The sequence below is a fragment of the Chlorella variabilis genome (genome assembly GCF_000147415.1).
Source record: "Chlorella variabilis unplaced genomic scaffold CHLNCscaffold_24, whole genome shotgun sequence".
Taxonomy (NCBI): domain Eukaryota; kingdom Viridiplantae; phylum Chlorophyta; class Trebouxiophyceae; order Chlorellales; family Chlorellaceae; genus Chlorella; species Chlorella variabilis.
Window position 1 is genome coordinate 612242 of NW_005435064.1, and position 19829 is coordinate 632070.

The following is a 19829-nucleotide window of genomic DNA, read 5'->3' on the forward strand; positions in this document are numbered from 1 at the left end:
GACGGGTGTGCCGAGGGGAGGAGCCATTGCCTCGTGCATTCCTGCATGTAAGTCAACGCCTGTTCTGTGACTCAATGGGCAGTTCTTTCAGCTTTCGATCTTGAGCACGAGATGCATGAGCATGATGCAGCTGAGCTGACTTGCAAGTTGCTGGACCCCAGCACGCAGCACGCCCCTCCGATCGTTACGCAGACAGGCAAACCCTTTTGCACATTGCGCCATACACCCATTGGTCATCAAAAGACCGCGGCACCGCTGCCTTCGTGCCCACCCCAAACTCTCTCACCGACCTTTTGATGGCGGCGCTGGGCTGTGCTCGGGCCATGCCCGTGCGTGCCACGGCCCGGCTCTCCTTCACCCGCCCCGTGGCCATCAGGGCGGTGCCCCTGGTGCAGAAGCGCGCGCTGGTGCCCCAGCCCCTGGTGAGGACCCTCCCACCGGGTGCTCTGCGACCCCCATCGCCCCCCAACATGCATGCGGTCCCGATCACCCTAGAACTGGGCGCGCCTGGGCTGCCAGCGACCGCCATCCTTCAGGTTCTGTGTGAATGCTAGGCCCCGAGCACAGGTTCCCAGTTTCGCTCATGGCGCAGGTGCACAAGGCCACGGGCATCAAGGGCCTGCCGCAGCTGCCCAGCCGGGTGGTCAAGGTGCAGGCCAGCGCCACGCCCGCCGACAACATGCCGGTGCTGGCGGCGGCCGAGGAGAAGAAATTCCTGGGCGTGCCGGTCTTCACCTGGCAGAAGATCCTGCCCCTGGGTCTCATGTTCTTCTGGTGAGTAATGGGGCGTGCTGCAGGACTGCTGCCGCCAGCACATGCACCTCCGGCATCAAGCGCCGGCAGAGTGCGGAGCTTCCGCAGCGCAAGCGCCGCAGCGGGTGGCAGCCCATGATGCGCACACTGCCTTCTCCTTCCCGTCATGCAGCATTCTGTTCAACTACACCATCCTGCGCGACACCAAGGTGAGGCTTGGGTGGGTGTGGTGCCTAATCCGACTGAACCTGCTGTTACAGGGCTCCAGCATTGGCCACTCAGCATGTCCCGAGCCTTTGTATTTGCATCTTCCTCACTTCCGTTGCCAACCCTCCATTGCTGTGCCTCCATTGCCTGCCTGGCAGGACGTGCTGGTGGTGACTGCCCCAGGCTCCGGCGCCGAGATCATCCCATTCCTCAAGACCTGGGTCAACCTGCCCATGGCCATCGGCTTCACCGTGCTGTACACCAAGGCAAGTTGACTGCACCATTCGATTCTAGATAGTTTCTGTCGTTTTTGCCTATGCCTCACATGCTTGCCTCGCTGCCCTCCCCATCGTGCTTGCTGCTCCCTCTTGCAGCTGGCCAACGTGCTCAACAACGAGCAGCTGTTCTACACCTGCATCTTCCCCTTCATCGCCTTCTTCGGCGCCTTCGCTTTTGTGCTGTACCCCATGCAAGAGATGCTGCACCCCACTGGTGCGGCGACGACTTAGCACGTTTATCTATCCCTGAATGGTGCACCAGCACTCACACTTTTGTACCCTCTCGTGCGCACCATACATGCAGAGTGGGCGAAGAACCTGCTGGAAAAGGCTGGCCCGCGCTTTGCGGGCCCCATCGCCATCATCCGCAACTGGACCTACTGCCTCTTCTACGTCATGGCGGAGCTGTGGGGCTCGGTGGTGGTGTCGGTGCTGTTCTGGGGCTTCGCCAACCAAATCACCACTGTGGATGAGGCCAAGCAGTTTTATCCACTGTTCGGCCTGGGCGCCAACGTGGCGCTCATCTTCTCTGGCCGCGCCGTCAAGATCTTCTCGCAGGTGGGTTTATAAACGGGGAGGTTGGACTGCGGGCAGCCCGGGGAATAGGGGGGGACGGGACACTGCATCCATACAGGCGCTGTGTCTGTGCGCATCGACTGTGGTAGATCGTAGTTGTGGAGATTGATGCCATTTTGGTCGTTTTGGCCTTTGCAGATCCGTGCCAACCTGCCGCCTGGCGTCGACGGCTGGGGCCTGTCCCTGCGAGGCCTCATGTCCATGGTGGTGCTTGGTGGCTTCATCATCAGCGCTGTGTTCTGGTGGCTCAACCGCACAGTGAGTCTTGGGGATGCTGCAGTTTGTGGTAGCGGGGTGGAGGCGGGCGGGCGCGGCGGCACGAGCCCCGGCCGGCCCCGGGCGTTCTTTCCTTGGGCATTGGATTAGAAGTGTGAATGTGTTCAGGACGCCATCTGTCCCATCCTCGCTCGTCGCTGGCTTGAGCAGCACACTTTGGATGCGCGCGTGCTGCTGCTGCAGGTGGTGCCGCGCGTACAGGGCAGCATCCCCAAGCGAGACAAGAAGAAGAAGAAGGAGCCCATGGGGGTGGCCGAGTCTTTCACCTTCCTGGCCAAGAACCCCTATATCCGTGACCTGGCCTTCCTGGTGCGCGAATCGGTTGCATGTTGCCAGCCAGACTCTAGTTGTGTTCTCAATCACTTTGTGTACTCATCTACGTCCACAGGTGGTGGCCTACGGCATCTCAATCAACCTGGTGGAGGTGACCTGGAAGTCCAAGATCAAGGCGCAGTTCCCCAACCCCAACGACTACTCTGCCTTCATGGGCGACTTCTCCACCGCCACTGGTGTGCCTTGCATGGGGCTTTGTGCCAACAACAGCGCCGCACAGTTTGCTGCTTTCCTAAGGCACTTGCACACACTGCTGCTGCCATGTGCTTGCCCCATGATGCAGGCGCTGTGACCTTTACCATGATGATCATCTCCCGCTGGATCTTTTCCAAGTTTGGTTGGGGCATGGCCGCTCTGATCACCCCCACCGTGCTGCTGCTGACTGGTGCGCGTGTGCTACCGCCAAAGGTTGTCTTATTGATCACCTGCTGTTCGCTGCAATTCATTCTCTTTGCCTCTGCCTCGCTCCCCTTCACACAGGTGTAATTTTCTTCTCGTTGGTGCTGTTTAGCGGCCCGCTGGAGCCTGGTCTGATGGCGTTGGGCTTGACACCCCTGTATGCGGCGGTGCTGGTGGGCGCGGCGCAGAACATCTTCTCCAAGTCCTCCAAGTACTCGCTATTCGACCCCTGCAAGGAGATGGCCTACATCCCGCTGGACCAGGAGACCAAGGTGCGTGGGGTGGGGGTATGTGTGTGGGGGGGGCTTGTTTGGTGTCCCAGAGCACCGATTGGCATCAAGTCTGCATGTCCTGGACGCCCCCCATCCTCTGCAGACCAAGGGCAAGGCCGCCATTGACGTTATTTGCAACCCGCTGGGCAAGTCTGGTGGCGCTCTGATCCAGCAGTTTATGATCATCGGCTTCGGCTCACTGGCGGCCTCCACCCCCTACCTGGGCCTCATCTTGCTTGGCATTGTGGCCATGTGGATCTATGCGGCCAAGGTGGGTGGGTGGGCTGGAGGGGTGGATTTCTGGGCTGCAGGCGAGGTGCCATTGCTGCCTTCCTTACTCATGCTGCTTTGCTTTGCCCTGCATTCTTTCAGGACCTGGACTGGCGCTTCGCTGCAGCCCAGGAGGAGATGGCCCGTGCTGCCGAGTCGGCGGATGCTGATGACAGCGCCGCTGCCCCCGCCGCCGAGACCAAGCCCGCCTCAGCATAGATCTGCACGCGTGTAGGCCAGCTGCGTCATCTTCAATGTCGGAGCACCGCGAGCAAGTGTGCGTGGACCAGAATATTTGCCATGTGTCTCAGTTGTTGCTGCTTGCCGGTCATTGTCCCCTGCTTTGCTCACCCCCATGAGTTGCACACCAAAACACTTGTGAATTTCTGCCTGTTGGCGTGGATCACTGCGACGGTAGATGCTGGGGCTACGGCGTCGCACGACGGCGCCGCCGTAGTGCAGTGCGGCGTCGGCGGTACTTTGCCCACTGCCGCGCACTGGGCCGCACTGGAAGAATTCTGCCAATCGGTTGTGCTTGCTGACATACATTTCGACAAGATTCACCGCTCCGTCACCGTCGCAGCTCCTCATATCCCTTTCTCCGCCGCAGCACTGCTTCCCAACAGGCTGGTGCCCATTTCCTGCTGCAGCGCCCAATGTCTTGGTTGAGTAGGGCCAACACCCTTCTAACATTCGGCGGCACGGTGCTGGCAATCATATGTCTCGCCGTCACTGCCACAGGTGATTGCGGACAGTGAGTAATGAGGGGTGTGCGTGCCCCTCAAGAGGCGCCAGGCCCGCTGGTGCCAGGAAAACTGCGTTTTTTGCAGACTACATCTACAGCAACCAGGCCTTCGTGGCGTGCGAGTTTGTGGGGACTGAGGGCCTGCAGAAGGAGTTTGGGCACGATCGGGTGCGCGATGCTGCCGCGTGTGCGGCTTGCGCCGCCGCCACCGCCCTGTGCCCTGCTCCCCGTGTCAGTATGCTCCGCCTGTGATAGCCTTGCACAGGCATACGTGGTGCTCAACCTGACGGCCGATCTGCGCGGCGAGTTCACCTGGAACACAAAGCAGCTGTTTGTGTTTGTCAACGTGCTGTTCGAGACGGCAAAGAATGCGCGCAACCAGATGGTCATGTGGAGCAGCATCATTGAGGACCAGGTGCAATGAGAGACGATGCAATCCAGGCCTTGCATTCCTGCTTCCACACAATAAGGCATCATGCACTGCCCGCCTGGCTGCTTCTGTGCGCAGGAGCATGCGTTGCTCAAGCTGCCGGCGTTGCGGCCGCAGTACCCCTATGCTGTCACCGACCAGGGCTTCAACCTGCGGGACCGCCAGTTCAACGTGACGGTGGCGTGGAACGTGATGCCCAAAGTGGGGGCGCTCTACATGCGGCAGCGCGCATTTACAGGTCAGCCCTTGTTTGCATGGAGTTGTTATGGTTCCGCGGTGTTGCCATCAGAGATGCAGCAAAGTTTCGCTCGTTGCCTGCTGCTGTTGGTTTGCTGGGCTTCACTGCAGGGTTTACGCTGCCAGGCAAGTATCATGCCCCCGCGCTGGGCAAGGTGTGGCGGCCAGGCAGCGGCATGATAGACATTGGGCACGGCAATGAGGAGCAGTGGGAGACGGAGCGTTACCTGGAAGAGCTGGATGCCATGCATGAAGAAACATGATGCCTCCTTTCACTTCCAGAAATGCCTCCTTGATCATTTGTGTGCAAAGGTCAAGTCCGTAGCCTTACAGCAGTCAATGCTAAGGAAACAAGCAGTGACCGCTCATTCAGAGCCTGCTGGCACCCCACTGCTCGCCTCGGCCACGCCCGCCTGCGGTTCAAACCGAGCGATGAACATGCGCAGGTCCAGGGTATGGCTCTGAGCTGGCAGCAGCGTCAGGAAGGTGTGTAAGTGGCGATCAAAAAGTGCATGCACGCGGCCCATCCCGTGGCTGACCTCCTGGAGCACGTCTGCGGGAATGGAGGGTGAGTTGTATACCTGCAACCACACAATTCATGGTCGTGATCACAAGTGGCAAGCAGAAAAGACAGTGACAAGCTGGGGTTGCGGCATTGGGGGCATGGGTGGAATTGCAACGCCGATCCATTAAGAGGCACTCACCTCGACGTTCCACTCTCCTGCAGCCTCGCTGTCCCGTGCCCGCTGCAGGTATAGGGCTTGCTCTGTCCGAGCCTGCTCGACGGTCGCAGCCAGCCGCTGGATAGGGCCCTGCATGGAAGAGTGAGCAACGCTGCAGCTCAGAAAGTATACTAAAAGAAATGGCTCCTCTGTGAGGAGGTTCATTTTTGACCCCCGTCCCAACCCCCACCTGCACGTCCAGCACCGCCCGCAGCGTCTTGCGCAGCCCCGCCTGCACATCCGCCGCGCCAGCACCGCCTAGCCCCAGTGGTGTCAGCATCTGTGGCAGGCCGTCCAGGAACATCCCGGTGGCAACGGCCTGCAGGGCAACCCCAATGTATGTGAAGGTCAACATTCAATGGTGAAAATCCAAGGTGACAACAGCAGGTACTTCCACGCCCTGTTCACTTCAAACTTCAAGCAATCAGCCTCAACCCACCTGCAGAGTGTTCTCATGCAAGCTGATGACTGCGTCCAAGTCTGCAGCCTTGGGCAGTGCGGTCATGAGCTTGGCCCAGTTGGGCTCCAGCACCTCGAAAACAATGTAATACTGCAGACTAGTCACAAAACTGGCCATCTCGGCACGGTATGCATGGAAGGCGCGCAGCAATGGCGGAACCTGCAGCCCATGTGCAGGGAAGAGTTTGGCGACAACTGCAAGCTGACAATAGCAAGCAATCCACCATTGCACCCAGGCTGCTCACCTGCTCTGCATTGTCCACTGCCACGCCATGCACCCGCTCCTGGCCCTTAATCGTGTTGAGACCGCGCTGCATGCTGTTGATGGTGCTCCAGCACTGCTCCAGCACGACCTCCACATGCTTGATGGTCCACAACAGGCGGAAGATTCGCAGGTAGCCTGCGGCAGGGGCAGCGGGTGCGCGCAGTTTGTGGAATACAGGGAGCACCGGCATTTTGCTTGCCTAACTTGCATGTCAGCAAATCTAACTTCCAGTCACCTGCCATGGTGTCGGGACTGAGCACGGCACCCAGCGGGCCCTCATCTACATGATACTGCAGTGCAAAGACATCCCAGCCCAGGTCGCCCTCCAATGTCTTGCCGTGCGGCAGCCGCACATCCACACGGCGCAGGATGTCGGCGGCCTCAATTGCAGCCGATGACGATCGCAACGCAGCGTCTAAGTGGCCCTGCAAATTTGCCACACATTTCAAGATAGTAGCTGGGGCTGAAATCAAGGCAGAGAGGCTAATAGAACGACTGCGCAAGTCAATTGCAGCCACCCCACCTGCAAAATGTACTGCGACACATCCTTGGCACTCTTGTTCAGCTCATCCCCTGCCGCATCCAACAACACACGCACAAAATCGCCCTGGCCCAGCAACAGGAAGCGTTTGATGGCCGCCAGGTGGCGTGGCAGGCCATGCTGCTGCATCACGATGCCCAGCAGGTGGCTGCTCACTGCACCCTTCACTTCGCTAACCGCGGTTTCCAACCACCTGCGCTCACAGGGACGAGCCTCAGTTAGGTTTGCAGAGAAACGCAACCAGCTTAGCAAAAGGAGCAAGTAGCTCAGCAAAAGAAGTTGACAAGGGATAGCGAGCTGCATCACGCACCTCAGCTGCTGGTAGGTGCCGCCAGCGACGGCCAGCTGCTGGGCGCTGCCGCTGATGGCGCCTGCCCAGTGCGTGTCACCGCACCACTCGCGCAGGAATGCGATGGACTTCCCCGTGGTAAAGATGTCGGCGACAAGCTGGTCGGACATGAAGTTGGGCTGCATGGCGGCATTGACGCGATGGCCACCGCGCCAGTTGGCAGCGGGGTCGTCACAGTGCGGTGGCGCCAGCTGCTCCTTGGTCACCAGGAACTCGCGGTTGGTGGTGTCCATGGTGCCATTCAGCACCCAGGCGCTGATCTGCTTGAAGTAGGGCATACATGCCTCCTCCAGCACTGGCGACACCACCTTGCGCACCAGCGGGTCGCCGTGCTTGGACAGCGCGTACAGCACATTGATCAGCTGGCCTCCACGCACGCCGCACGCCGCCACCAGGCACTCTGCCAGCACCCGCAGCCGGCCCAGCGGCTCGGACAGCCAGACTTCCAGGCGGCGCAGCGTCAGGGCGCTGGCATCGCCAGGCACCGACGTCGCCTGCCGCTGCGCCTGGGCCTCCAGGATGGCCACCAGTCGGTAGTAGTTGCTGACTTCACGCCGTGCAGCAGCTACCAGCGCCTCGTGCACCACGCTCTGCAGGCTGGCCAGCTCGACGGCCAGCCCCTCCACCTTGCGCAACAGCCAGCCCAGCTCCGCCACCCGGGAGGCCTGGACATGCCGGGCGTCCGCATAATCGGTGGGAGGTGGAACGTGCACGCAACGGCCATTCAAACCGCTGGCAGCCTGCAGGGCGTCTTGTACCAGCAGGTGCTCTGGAATTGCTGCCATGGGTACAGTGCAGGAGAAGGAGGCCAGGGGATGGAGGGGAGGCGCAGGACGGGGCGGGGCACAGGCGGGACAGCGCACTCGCTGCAGCGCGCCTTGGCGCGTTACAAAGATGCCGGGATGATGCGCGAGACAGAGCTCGCGTAACACAATAGGCAATCCCGGCAGGAAGTCTTGAAGCTGTGGGGGCAAGACGGCAGGAAGCGGTGCGCCGCCGCTTCCTGCCGCATGTCTTTCTGGAAGCAGATACGGCACACAAATACGCAGGGATTCTTCGGTGTTTAGAGGGGTTGGGAATAGTCATGAGCGCAGAAATGGTGGTGGGGATGCATCCAATGCTCCAGCTTGGCTCGTGTGCAACCCGGATGGAGAAGTCTACCCTGTGTTCTGCATTCCTGCAAAAAAAGAAGGAAAGCCAGATGGCAAGAGGGCAGTTGGGACGTCATCCATCGCCAGCAACCTAATCAACCTCCAGACAACAAAGTTGCACAGAAATTGAGTTTCCAGTTACCTGCAGCGATTCCCTTCATTGTGATGATCCTACAGGTTGTGGGGGCACCGAGTTGGTGAATTAGCACAGTTGTGACACAAACTCGTGCCGTTATCTGGGCCCAGCTTCCCCAGCTCTCTGAACAGCAGCAACAACACCAATAGCCTCACATGGTGTCCTCAATGCCAGCCAAAAATGGGTGCTTCGAGTCGCCACGCGACATGAGCGCCAGCGCCTTTTCACTGGGTTTGTATCCGTCGGGCACTAGGTCATCCACGCTCTTCCCCGCCTCAATCGTCCGCAGTGTCTTCAGGCAGCTCACCTGCACCATGGTGGTAGCTGGGTGTAGCTCAGCAGCAGCACAGCAGCGCCGCCGCAGCCATTGCAACCGATGTCTGCCAGCAGCTCCAAGGAAAGACGAGGGCGCATCTCATGAAAGCATCCCGCACCCACCACCCAAACCCTCACAGCCACCTGCAGAATATTGAGCGGCGCGACGTATGGTGCCCGCAGCTGCAGCTTCTGCTGCAAGAAGGCCGTGGAGCTGGAGCTCAGCAGCCGGCTGTGCTTCATGACCTGCGAAACAGAGGCAACAAGAGGTACCGCAAACGAGTTTGAGTTCGAAAGGGGCGGGCGAACTTGCAAACATTGCAGCTGCGGCATAGAACTCACTGTCAGCAGCGACTGCTCTGCCATCTCAAACTTCTTCAGCAGCTCGTCGCCCAGGCCATGCAACTCAGGCTCCACGAGCGCCTTCTCATACCTGTGCAATGCACAGCAATGCTCGGCGGAGACAAACACAACACCACGGCATCACAAGCAAATATAACAGGAGGCAAGGAGACCTGGCACGTACATCTTGACCACGCGAGGGTCGGCTTTGGCGAACACCATCTCCAGCATGTCCAGAGTGACACGGAAGAACATCCAGTTGGTGAACATGTCCTGCATCGGAGTCCAGATTGGGTGGGCATCATGAGGCAGTCATATCATCAGACAGCAACATGAGCAGCCTAAACAACAGCCGCATGCCTACGCATTACCTGCAGCAGCTCCAGCTTGCCCGCTTTGATCATGGAGTTGAGTGCCTCGCCCACGCCCAGCCACACGGGCAGGTGAAAGCGGACCTGGAACATGTAAATTGTTCCCGGGTGAAACGTAAATGGGGTCAAGAGGCATTCTAGCAGTCACAGTTGAAAACACAGCCCATCTCTTGCCACACCTGTGTCCAAGCGAATATCCAGGGGATGGCGCGCAACGTGTCGATGGAGCCGTGGGAACGGCGCTTAGCTGGGCGGGAGCCAATGTTCATGCGGCCCAGCTCATTCACTGCAGAGCGTAACACGAGGAGGAAATGCACGCCATCCGTGTCAACCAAACAGAAATTGTTTCATCTGAGTGCTGCTCTCCTCCTTAGTGTTGTAATGTTCTACCTCCTTCCCAAACACACCTAGCCTCATCTACCATTGAGAGCCAGCCCCCACCAATACGTCACCTGGTGTGATAGACTGGAAGAAGGAGACAAAGCGTGGGTCCTCCTGCACCACCGCTCGGTATGCCTCACACGATACACGTGCCATATCTGCCATCATCTCGCGCCATAGCTGCAGATGTGGCAAGCAGGAGCAGTGAAGGCCTGTTGGGAAGACATAGGACAGATGCCTGCATGAAACTCCAGCTTGCGGCGCATTAGGGCAAGCTTACTTGAGGTGGCTGCTCAGTGGGAGCCAGTGTGGCCTCCAGCACAGCAGAGGTGTACCTGCTCGTCAAGACAGGATGTCCCACATTCAAGCAATGGAATCAACAAAACCATGCTTCTAGGCAGGCGACCACTCACAGGTCCATGGTATGGAAGGCACTCTCCTTCTCGCCAAACTGCTGCTCCATCACTTCCCCCTACAGATGCGGACAGTATCATACAGCCTCAACAGTGACATGAAGCAACTCTGTGATTGCAATACGACATAACAAAGTGCATGGCAACCTGCAAGGCCGCTAAGTCAGTGTGGAGCGGGGCAATTACGTTCACATCTGTGCCCCTTGCCTGTCACTTCAACAAACGCACCTGCACCGTCACACGGATTGTGCCACGGATCGTGCCTGGTGGCTGCGACAGCACGGCTAGGTGGGCGGGGCCGCCTCCGCGACCCACAGTGCCACCACGGCCATGGAACAGTGTCATGTGCACGTCGAACTCGTCCGCCACCTTGGTCAGCCGCTCCTGTACCTCGTACAGGCCCCATGCTGCCGCCAGGCGCCCCGCATCCTTGCCAGAGTCGCTGTAACCAATCATTGCCTCCTGTAAGGGGCAAGACAGGCCAGTGGGGCCTTGTTCTCAACAAGCAAGTTGAAAAGACAGCAGATTGTGTGCCCCCAAGTGCTGCTGGCTACTGCCAGCGAGCGCAGCTTAAGGCTTGGCACCGTGCACCAACCTGCTGGCCATTGATGTGAGCGAGGTACCAGGGATTGGTGAACAGCTGGCGCATGGCAGTCTCAGCATAGTGCAGGTCATCCAGCGTCTCGAACAGCGGCACCACGCGCAGCATGGGATTCACTGCATGTTTGCACAAAGCGTGGGATTGTCACGTGCACGTGAAAGTGGTTAAAGAGAGCTTAAAAGAGCGGTGCCCAATGCCCCAACCCAACCCGACCCACCACACACAATCTCTCTTTGTCGATAAAACATGCATGCACACTCTCAACTCACCCCCGCACTCCTTCTGCATCAGCACCACCGCCAGCACGTCAGAGGCGGTGTGGCTCATAGAGATGATGTAGGCACCAAGCGAGTCAGTGGGCAGCTGCGCCAGCATGCGGAAAGTGCCGATGACATCCGCCACCTGCAGGGGTGCAAGTCGCGGGCAATGATGACAGCAAGATCGGCACCTGGTTCAGGTGAGATAGGGCTGATGTCTCGGTACAACTAGCATAACAGACTCAGCAGCCACAGCTTGGCTTAACAGTATAAAGTCAACCGGTCACGATGGAACAGCATCGCACATACCTCAGGGGTCATGGGAAGATCAGGCGGCAGCAGGGGGCGCTTCCCAGTCAGCTCATTGACTAGGAAATCCATACGCCGTGGCTCATCCCACTGCCTGCAACATCAACAGGCAGATCAAATCATGAAGCAAGGAGCGACGCCAATATGCACTTGATTGTTGATGTTTGGCAGGGCGAAGCGCGAGCTGCCGCATATCCAGGTGCATGACCGCAGCGCCTTACTTGTAGCTGCCCAGCCCCAGATAGGTGGTAATGGCATCCATGGCCTCGGTGTGCTTCACACTCTCCTGCCGGATGTCCAACTTGCACAGGAAAAGTCCAAAGACGCGGGCCTGCGACAAGGTAGTGAAGAATGAAGATAAGAAGCAAGAGAAGGCTGATACAGCTGAACAATCTGAAGCCCTTCTTAGCAGCACGCGGAGGATACATTGCAGCAGGCTCATTGCCCTGTACTGCACCAACGAGCGATGGCAGATACAGCCTGTACCTGACGCAGCACGTCCAACAAGTGGGAGGATGCAATGTGGATGTCACCGGTGGAGATTAGGGAGTCGTAGCACATGCGCAGCGTAGCCAGCAGCTCGGCTGCAGATGGGTATGTGTGCATATGCAGTTCAGGGATCCAGACAAATGATTCAGTGCACTAGCAAGGATGCAAGCGTATTAAACTGCCACTCACTCTCATCGCGGTATGCCTCAGGGTCAGACTCCAGTGCCTCTCTCACATTCACGCTGGCATGCTCCAGGCAGTGGTGCAGCAAATCCCTGAAGCAGGACAGGGAGGGCGGGATCAGTGTGCAAGGAAGGCCAGATACCATCTGCAATGTAGCCTGGATCTGTTGATAACTTGCCCAATTCCACACAGATCGTATCATGTGCCAACGCTTTGTTGACTCACTTGGTGCGCTGCAGTCGGGCGCGGACGTCAGAGAGCACAAGGCGGAAAGGCTCGTTGATGGACATGAACACAACGTCATATGTGTTCTTCTTAGTTTCCAGGAACTCGCCCTCCAGGCCTGCCGCATGCTTGCCCTGCACCTGCTGCGCACGTGCCTGCGTGCATTGAGGGGCGCAGATGCAAGTGGCGGGGTTAAACCGGCCGAGCAAGTGGAACACAGGGCAATTGGTGTGAATGCCTGCTTCCATACACAGCAGGCCATTGCAAGCGTCTGGACAGCCTTGCCTTGAGCTCTGGCGAGGCGCGCCACATGGACAGCTCATACATCAGCTTCTCAACCTGCTCTGTCATCAGGGTGGTGGCACTGCGGCAGGAGAGACAGCAGCAAAGACTCAAGATCCACGGCACCAGCATGCTCCTGGAATAGGCCAAGCTCAAGGAACATCACACATTGTGTGCTCTCCATAGCGGCAGTGGCAAGCATAGGCACCTGAGGCGAGCGCCGATGACCACGTCACGGGTGGTGTCAGGGGTGACGAAGGGGTTGCCGTCGCGGTCGCCACCCATCCAGGCGCCTGGCAGCAGGCAAGGTGGCAACGCACACCCAATCAGTGCCGGGGATGGCAGTTCCAAACTGCCTGCCGGCCTCCGTCGCGGGTCCCCTCAGTGCTGTTGTTGCTCCTCACCAAAGGAGAAGAGCCTGGCATCCAGCGGCAGCATCGGCTGCCCAATGTTCTTGAGAGCGGTGTCGATGCGGCGCAAGAACACGGGGAGGCCAGAGTAGATGGTCTCATGGAAGTAGGTCAGCCCCTCCCGTGATTCGTCCTGGGGCGACGGTTTGCGGCGCCGGATCTCGTCTGTGCGCCACGCGCCCTGGATCTGGCTGCAGGCGATGCGCATGAGGGCGACGGGTGGAATGCGGGTGGGGTTGGGCATCAAAGGCACATTCCTCGTCAGGGGCTGATGAGCCGCAGCCCCAACCTGCGGATCTCGTCCAGGCACTCCAGCCGCTCGTAGTTGCTCAGCCGAGTGTTGTGCAAGCGGTCCATGGCGTGCCGGATCTCGCCGTACTTTTTCAGCAGCGACTGGCGAGTGGCCTGCAGGCAGGCAGGCAGGCAGGGCATCTCATCGACCAGCATCCACAGCAACCCGAAATCCATCAGCAACCCAAATCTAGTGACTGATTTGCCCTCTGAGCCACCTGGGTAGGGTGAGCGGTGAAGACCAGGCCAACGGTCTGCTTGCACAGAGCGGCATATATCTCCTCGGGCTGGAGTCCCTTTGTGCTGACCAGGCGCTGCAGCGACTTGTTGGTGGATCGCGTGGCCTGCTCTACCTGCAACAGAGGCAATTGGGTATGCGCATGCGCACATGCAAATGCTCAGATGCCCTGCCCCATCTCCCCGTAGTAGGGAGTAGTAGGGAGCGGGGATGGGCACTCAGCTGCAATGTCGCCAATCGTGCCCTACCTCTCCCAGGCGTGCCGCCTTCTCCACCCGTGCGGTGATCGACTCCTCGGTCACATTGTGCAGGTTGAGCAGCTGCGAGAAGGCGCTGGACACCTGCAGGGTCAGAAGATGGATGGAAGAATGCAAGTCAACGTCTGCTGCGATGGTATGTGGATGTAACTCGGCTTGAATTGAACGTCCGCTCCCTCACCAAGATGGACTCGTCCGGGGTGAGCGCCTCCAGGCGCTTCTCCAGCATCTCAAAGTCGCTGTCGCTTTCTGACATGCACCAGGCCTGCAAGGGTGGGGCAAGGCGGTCACAAGCATGGAGCAAGGCACCGCGTGGGTCGTGTTGCCGGGAGTCCCCCTGCCCACCTGGGCGAGCGCAAAGATGACGTCCACCTTGTTGGCCAGCTGCAGCCAGCGAAGCAGCATGTATTGGTTGTGTGTTGTGGGGCAGTATGGTTGCCGCGGCGCCAGGACGGTGGCTTTAGCATGCTATTGGCGGGGCTTGTGCCAGGGACAGTGCACCTAGCCTGAGCACCCAACCGCCTAAGGTTATTGGCGTGGTGCTCAGAGGTGCAGAGGGATAGCCAGCATGTTGTTAAATGCAGGAAGTTGATGCAGCGAAGAGTAGAGGTGGGACAGCTGCCGCTCCCGAAGTGCCAAGTGGTTTTAAGCAACAATCCCGCCACCAAAAAGTGGGTGTTTGCCTTTGAGTTTAAATGTTGGCTCATTGAGGCGCGGTCAGCTTCAAAAGCCACTTAGAGAACCATTTGTTGTTGCTTTCAATAGCAGTTGAGACATTCCGGTTTCCCTTGATGGTGTTTGGCCCAGGGAGGAATGCAGCATGCGTTGGTTGTGTTTTTTAGTTGTGGGCGCGGGGCAGCGAGGTTGGCGGCGGGGGCGGGTTCACCTGGGGGTGATGGCTTCTGAACACGCTGAGAAATTGATCTCTCAGCAACCCATCGTCCTCTTCCAGCAGTGCCTGGTTCACCTGCGGCCAGGGCGGCTCGACGGCGATGCGCAAGCGGTGGGCCCGGCGGCGCTTACCCCTGCTGCGTGACTGGGCATTGTGAAATGCTGTTTGCAGGGGAACTGGTGCTGCAGACGGCAGGCTGCACTGCCGGCGCGTGGGGCGCTGCCGCGTGGCACTGTGGGCGGGGACTGGCGGCACCCAGTCGACCGTGCAGGCACGTTGGCTGGCGCTGGCGATTATCAAGTTTCAGCCACAAAGCTGGGATGTTGCTTCGGGATCCCAGGTTGCCTCATGGCGGGCATGTAGGGCTTTGTGGGGGTCACACAGCTCACCTCCAGTGCATAACTGGAGATTCCCAGGTTTCCCTTGTTGCTACCACTGGGTGTGAGGGACGCCATGACGCAGGCAGCCACCAACCAGGGCAAGCTCTTCTGCAGCGTAGAAGCCCAGGTGCGCCGGGAAGATATGTGGACGCTCCGTGATATGCTTCCCGTGTCAATTTGATGCTGCCCAAAAGCATGGGAGGGTTTTCACAGGCCGCACTACATGCTAGCACTACATGCTGTTGCTTCAATTCTTATTTTGTGGCTGCGTGTTTCCGGGTACCACGCCGAGAAATTGATTGATTTGACAGGCCTCTAGCCCGGGCCTCCATCCGAGAGCACTGATCAGTTGCGCAGAGGGTAGCAAGGAATTCCAGATCTTCACGCGTGCGCGGGCGAGTGTGCAGCCCATTGGACACCACCGCTGCCGCAAACACCGCCGCCGCCGCGAACTCCGCCCCCGCCGTGGCATCGCCGGCGCGCCCTCCGCCAACGGCGGCCCACCACCACCGCCGGTTTCATTTGCCCGTTCCTGCTGCAGCGTCAGCCCTCTCACTTCATATCCAGTACAGATCAGCATGACGGCGCTCGACATGGCCGCCACTGCCATTGCATGCAATGCCTCGCGCACTGCACAGGCTGTGTTTGGTGAAGGCCGGGTGGCCATCTTTCAGCGGAAGGCTTCCAGCAAGGGCTGGTCATTGCATGCCACCCTCCCTGCCGATGACCTGTGCATCACGCAGCTGTGCTGGGCTCCTGCCGAGTTTGGCAGGGTGATTGCTGGGGGGACCGCCGACGGGAGCGTGGTCGTGTGGCAAGAGACGCCAGGCGAGCAGGGATCTTGGCGGCTGGTGGCGGCGCTCAAGGAGGCCACGCTGGCGGTGCTGGACGTGGCCTTTGCGCCACCGCCGCTGGGGCCGCTGTTGGCCGTTGCCTACGCCGATGGCTTTGTCAGGTGGGAGCAGGTCGTGTGCTGGCGCTATCTAGCACAGATGGCGCTCTCATCAAGCGGCAGGCTACCAAGCTGGGAGTCACGCTTGCACCTTGCGCAATTGCTGCTTTCTGTGTCTTGGCCACCTCTGCAGGCTCTTCGTGGCATCCAGCGAGCTGGCACCAGCCAGCTGGGAGCTACAAAACCACTTTCAGATAGGCATCGGCAGCGGCGCGGTCACCGCACTCGGCTGGCGACAGCTTTCGCCAAGCCTGCCGCCGCTGCTACTGGTTGGCACGGCGACGGCAGGGGCACAAATTTGGTTGTATCGGCAGCAGCAGATGCGGTGGCAGCAGGCGGCCACGCTTGGCAGCCCACAGGTGTGCGGATTGGGCACTCGAGGCTGCAGAACAACATTTTGACATCTTTTGCATATAATCCTGAGCTCAACTACCCTGGCTGTTGCACCTGTCGCACAGGACTACGGCGGACGGCCGGTGGCAGATGTGGCATGGGCGCCGGCGATGGGCCGGCCCTGCGACGTCGTGGCGGTGGCAGCGGGCGCCACAGTGCTGCTTTGGGAGCTGTGGGGCACAGCGGACGGTCTGCAGTCGCGTCAGCTGGTGCGCCTGCAGCATGCGACACCCGTCTGGCAGGTGGCGTGGAACCCGCTGGGCAACTGGCTGGCGGCATCTATTGAGGGCCGAGAGGTCTGCATGTGGCGGCCCGACCTGGGCGGGGAGTGGCTGTTGCTGAGCCGCTTTGCAGCCGCGCCAAAAAATAAAACTGACACCGAGTGATCACTCAAGTTTGACTGTTTTTAGTGTTACAAGTTATGATTGCGGGGAGGTTGTGTGTTTCGTCGAGGCCATTTCGGCGACAGGTCAACCGCCCCTTTTTCAAGGTCGGGGGTCTTTTGTAGCCGCAACCGCTGCATGCTTTCCGCATGTCCCCAAAGGGTTACTGGAGCGGTAGCACTGTCCACGACACAGGTGTCGCGCATCGCATGTGTGGACATGTGGGCTGACCGTTGCCATGGCAATTTAGTCTGGCTTTTACAGTCTGTGAAAGGAAGAAGAGTCGGTCGGGTGGTAAAGGCGAGCACAGTGGAAGCACCGCCTACAGCGCTAAGCCAGGTGGCCAACACTACAAGCAGTTTCGAGGGGGTGCTGTGGATCAAAACTGCGTGGAATTTTAAACCTATAAAAGGGAAGGAAAGATCTTTTCGGTTGATTAATCAAGCACCAAATGGCAGTTAGTTTTGGTTTTCAATTTCTGAGACCCACAATCATGGCCCGGCACATCAAGCTCACGCAGCAGGGGGATTGCCACAAGTGGGCCGGCATCGCCCGTGCGGCCGGCGACGCGATCCTGCGCGTGTACAACTCAGAGGTGTGGTTGCGCTGTCTCTGAGCGGCGCTCAACAGCGAAGTCGCTTGAAGGGTGGCGTACAACGCCATCTACTGGCTGCCCGGCCGCAGCTGACAGTCGGGTGCATGCCGCTGCTGGCGGCGATGGTTGGGGGCGGTGCAGGCCGAGACCTGGGGTGTGGAGCGCAAAGCGGACGAGTCGCCCTTGACCCGCGCTGACAAGGAAGCCAATGCAGTCATCTGCGACGGACTGGCACAAATAGGTGAGCGCTGGGACCGTCGGGGCAGCCGGTGTGGCCGTGCCACAGCCCACATGTATGGAGCACCCTGATCTGCAGCACCGCACATACCCATCGTGTCGGAGGAGAACCGGCAAGTGGCATATGACATGCGCAAGGGCTACCAGTACAGCTGGTGCGTGGACCCGCTGGATGGCACCAAGGACTTTATGAAGCGCAACGGCCAGTTCACCGTCAACATTGCGTTGCTGGAGGGAGGGCACCCCGTGCTGGGCGTGGTGGCGGTGCCAGTGGACGTGAGCCTGCCGCTGCTTGCTTGCTGAGATTGCTGGCTGCACCAGGCGTTTTGCCAACGATAAGCAGAATTGCAATGTGCGGGCTTCCCAATTGTGCTGCTCCTTGCTGCCTGCCATGCAGGGCACCGTGTACTGGGCGGCCAAGGGGCAGGGGGCGTTTGTGCAGCGGGCTGGGCACGAGGCGCAGCAGCTGCAGTGTGCAGAGGTGGACCTCACACAGCCTGGGCTGGTGGTGGTGGCATCGGCCAGCCACCTGACGCCCGAGACGCAAGAGTTTGTGGCTCAGCTGCGTGAACCCAGCTTCAAGCAGCTGGGCAGCTCGCTCAAGCTGCTCATGGTGGGTGTGGAAGCTGGTGGGTGGCATCTGTGTTGCGGGATCACCTGTAACCGATTGCCTTCTTGCGAAGGCAGGCCGTGCTTTGATGCGTGAGTGTCTGCACCTGTGCCTCAGGTTGCTGAGGGCATTGCGCACGTGTACCCCCGGCTGGCGCCCACGTGCGAGTGGGACACGGCGGCGGCACACGCCATTGTGGAGGAGGCGGGGGGCGTCGTGCTGCAGGCGGGCCTGTGCGACAGCACAGGGCAGCTCCTTGAGGACTGGAAGGTGGGCAGGCTGGCTGGCGCTGGGCTTGCTGGGTGGTGTGCGACAAGGCTTTTGTCTTGCCTCTCCTTGACTGCATATGTCCGGTATGCAGGTGGCGCTCACCAGACGGGAGCCCGTGCAATACAACAAGGAGAGCCCGCTGAACCCGTTTTTTGTGGTCTACGGCCAGAAGGCTTTGCCCTGAATGGCGGGAGAGGCGCGCGCGGCGGAGCGGCGGTACCTGCAGTACATTTGGGCGACAACTCGTTTCATGAATCCGCACCACGCATTCTAGAGTATTGTTTGCTGCAACCATGGCCCGCACGAAAGGATTCAAGGAGGAGCATCCCTTCGGTGCGACGCCTGCTGGCGCCTTGCGCTAGGTTTCCCTGACACAGCAAGAGCATGTGCAGTTGATTCCGAGCGCCTCTGTCGAACCGCGCTCGCGGGACTCCGACAGCCTTCCAGTCGGCCTCGCGCCTTGCCGTGGCTGCCCCTCGGACTGCATAACACTATCTACCTACTTGTGCGAACAATCAACTGAGCGGAACGGTGCTCTTCGCCCCACCACACACACCCCGTGCAGAAAAACGGCAAGCAGAGGCTGCACGCATCCGTGAAAAGTACCCGGACCGCATCCCTGTGAGCCCCTGGCTTGAAAAACAGCCCGCAACAGCAGCAGGTTCGGCGCCCTGGCGCCAGCGCTGGGGTCACTGCATCTGTTTTGTCACGTCCTGCAGGTGATTGTGGAGCGTGCAGACAAAACCAACATCCCGGACATCGACAAGAAGAAGTGAGCTTGCTCATTGTCTGCCGTTATGTGCCATCGCAAGCTACACCTCTTGGCCCCAATTGCAAGCAGGTACCTGGTCCCCGCCGACTTGACAGTGGGCCAGTTTGTGTATGTCATCCGCAAGCGCATTCGCGTGTCTCCAGAGCAGGCCATCTTCATGTTTGTACGCAACGTGCTGCCGCCCACGGGTGAGGTTGTTCTAGCTGCTTGGCTGCTTTGGAGTGGCCTGCACAGCAGCCGCCAGAAGCAAGCGGCATCTGGAAGCGCCTGGAAACGCCACCCCGGTTCTGCTCGACCCCACGCGGAGATGAGCGCTGATTTTCATGCTGCTGCAGCGGCGCTGATGGCGGATGTGTACGCCGACCACAAGGACGAGGACAACTTCCTGTACATCACTTACAGGTGCGGGACTTAGGGTGCCGCCTCGCCACTGTGGAGTGATGCTGGTAGTCCTTGGAGCTTTGTTGTATACTGCTTCCGTCCGTCGGCTAACGCTGGCTCAAGACAACTCTGCCCTTTGGCTCAAGACAATTCTGCCCTTTGATGTGTTGTTGTGCAGCGGCGAGAACACGTTCGGTTAAG

The 19829-nt window shown here is 59.4% G+C and overlaps 7 protein-coding genes across 7 annotated transcripts; 5 read left to right on the forward strand and 2 right to left on the reverse strand.

Moving 5' to 3' along the window:
- The first annotated feature begins 223 nt into the window (after positions 1–223).
- On the forward strand, positions 224–3759 carry CHLNCDRAFT_56336 (hypothetical protein). Its single transcript, XM_005844141.1, has 13 exons — positions 224–422; positions 593–774; positions 926–962; positions 1119–1226; positions 1335–1452; positions 1543–1796; positions 1953–2072; positions 2274–2399; positions 2479–2599; positions 2707–2808; positions 2904–3094; positions 3198–3365; positions 3467–3759. The coding sequence occupies exons 1-13, from the start codon at positions 297–299 to the stop codon at positions 3581–3583; spliced, it is 1770 nt and encodes a 589-aa protein (XP_005844203.1). The 5' UTR covers positions 224–296; the 3' UTR covers positions 3584–3759.
- A 621-nt stretch (positions 3760–4380) lies between these two features.
- Positions 4381–4788, forward strand: CHLNCDRAFT_13794 (hypothetical protein; the record flags this gene model as incomplete). The annotated part of the gene is made up of 2 exons (XM_005844142.1): positions 4381–4524; positions 4618–4788. Coding segments are annotated over 2 exons (315 nt in total), but the record flags the coding sequence as incomplete, so codon positions are not given.
- Positions 4789–5141: 353 nt separating this feature from the next.
- CHLNCDRAFT_139395 (hypothetical protein) lies at positions 5142–7897 on the reverse strand (the record flags this gene model as incomplete). Its single annotated transcript, XM_005844224.1, has 8 exons — positions 5142–5237; positions 5481–5588; positions 5689–5817; positions 5938–6117; positions 6203–6357; positions 6458–6602; positions 6746–6956; positions 7074–7897. 8 exons carry the CDS (start codon positions 7895–7897, stop codon positions 5142–5144), a joined length of 1848 nt encoding a protein of 615 aa, XP_005844286.1.
- An 86-nt stretch (positions 7898–7983) lies between these two features.
- On the reverse strand, positions 7984–15206 carry CHLNCDRAFT_37051 (hypothetical protein). The gene is made up of 29 exons (XM_005844225.1): positions 15045–15206; positions 14650–14730; positions 14109–14147; positions 13945–14028; positions 13755–13847; positions 13487–13621; positions 13267–13382; positions 12972–13168; positions 12776–12860; positions 12538–12649; positions 12286–12371; positions 12067–12152; positions 11875–11972; positions 11610–11719; positions 11389–11482; positions 11092–11224; positions 10817–10938; positions 10450–10683; positions 10222–10280; positions 10089–10143; positions 9880–9988; positions 9607–9713; positions 9428–9511; positions 9241–9329; positions 9057–9147; positions 8859–8960; positions 8555–8706; positions 8406–8434; positions 7984–8289 (listed from the first exon to the last, which is right to left on the reverse strand). Exons 1-29 carry the CDS (start codon positions 15108–15110, stop codon positions 8270–8272), a joined length of 2868 nt encoding a protein of 955 aa, XP_005844287.1. The 5' UTR covers positions 15111–15206; the 3' UTR covers positions 7984–8269.
- A 407-nt stretch (positions 15207–15613) lies between these two features.
- On the forward strand, positions 15614–16766 carry CHLNCDRAFT_139397 (hypothetical protein; the record flags this gene model as incomplete). The annotated part of the gene is made up of 3 exons (XM_005844143.1): positions 15614–15990; positions 16121–16202; positions 16446–16766. The coding sequence occupies 3 exons, from the start codon at positions 15614–15616 to the stop codon at positions 16764–16766; spliced, it is 780 nt and encodes a 259-aa protein (XP_005844205.1).
- Positions 16767–17256: 490 nt separating this feature from the next.
- Positions 17257–18659, forward strand: CHLNCDRAFT_27036 (hypothetical protein; the record flags this gene model as incomplete). The annotated part of the gene is made up of 6 exons (XM_005844144.1): positions 17257–17358; positions 17506–17599; positions 17675–17871; positions 17993–18208; positions 18323–18421; positions 18567–18659. 6 exons carry the CDS (start codon positions 17257–17259, stop codon positions 18657–18659), a joined length of 801 nt encoding a protein of 266 aa, XP_005844206.1.
- Positions 18660–18768: 109 nt separating this feature from the next.
- Positions 18769–19828, forward strand: CHLNCDRAFT_49136 (hypothetical protein; the record flags this gene model as incomplete). Its single annotated transcript, XM_005844145.1, has 6 exons — positions 18769–18808; positions 19041–19096; positions 19195–19247; positions 19317–19435; positions 19583–19649; positions 19807–19828. The coding sequence occupies 6 exons, from the start codon at positions 18769–18771 to the stop codon at positions 19826–19828; spliced, it is 357 nt and encodes a 118-aa protein (XP_005844207.1).
- Between the last annotated feature and the right edge of the window lies 1 nt (position 19829).

Bases quoted from the DNA above. Each gene is read 5' to 3' on its own strand.
- CHLNCDRAFT_56336 (XM_005844141.1), top strand. From the start codon at position 297: ATGGCGGCGCTGGGCTGTGCTCGGGCCATGCCCGTGCGTGCCACGGCC. The intron at 1,227-1,334 runs GCAAGTTGACTG...TCCCTCTTGCAG, and splicing joins TCACCGTGCTGTACACCAAG to CTGGCCAACGTGCTCAACAA. The intron at 3,095-3,197 runs GTGCGTGGGGTG...CATCCTCTGCAG, and splicing joins CGCTGGACCAGGAGACCAAG to ACCAAGGGCAAGGCCGCCAT.
- CHLNCDRAFT_37051 (XM_005844225.1), bottom strand. From the start codon at position 15,110: ATGGCGTCCCTCACACCCAGTGGTAGCAACAAGGGAAACCTGGGAATC. The intron at 14,731-15,044 runs GTGAGCTGTGTG...CCCTGGCCGCAG, and splicing joins TCTCCAGTTATGCACTGGAG to GTGAACCAGGCACTGCTGGA. The intron at 10,144-10,221 runs GTGAGTGGTCGC...CTTGACGAGCAG, and splicing joins GCCTTCCATACCATGGACCT to GTACACCTCTGCTGTGCTGG.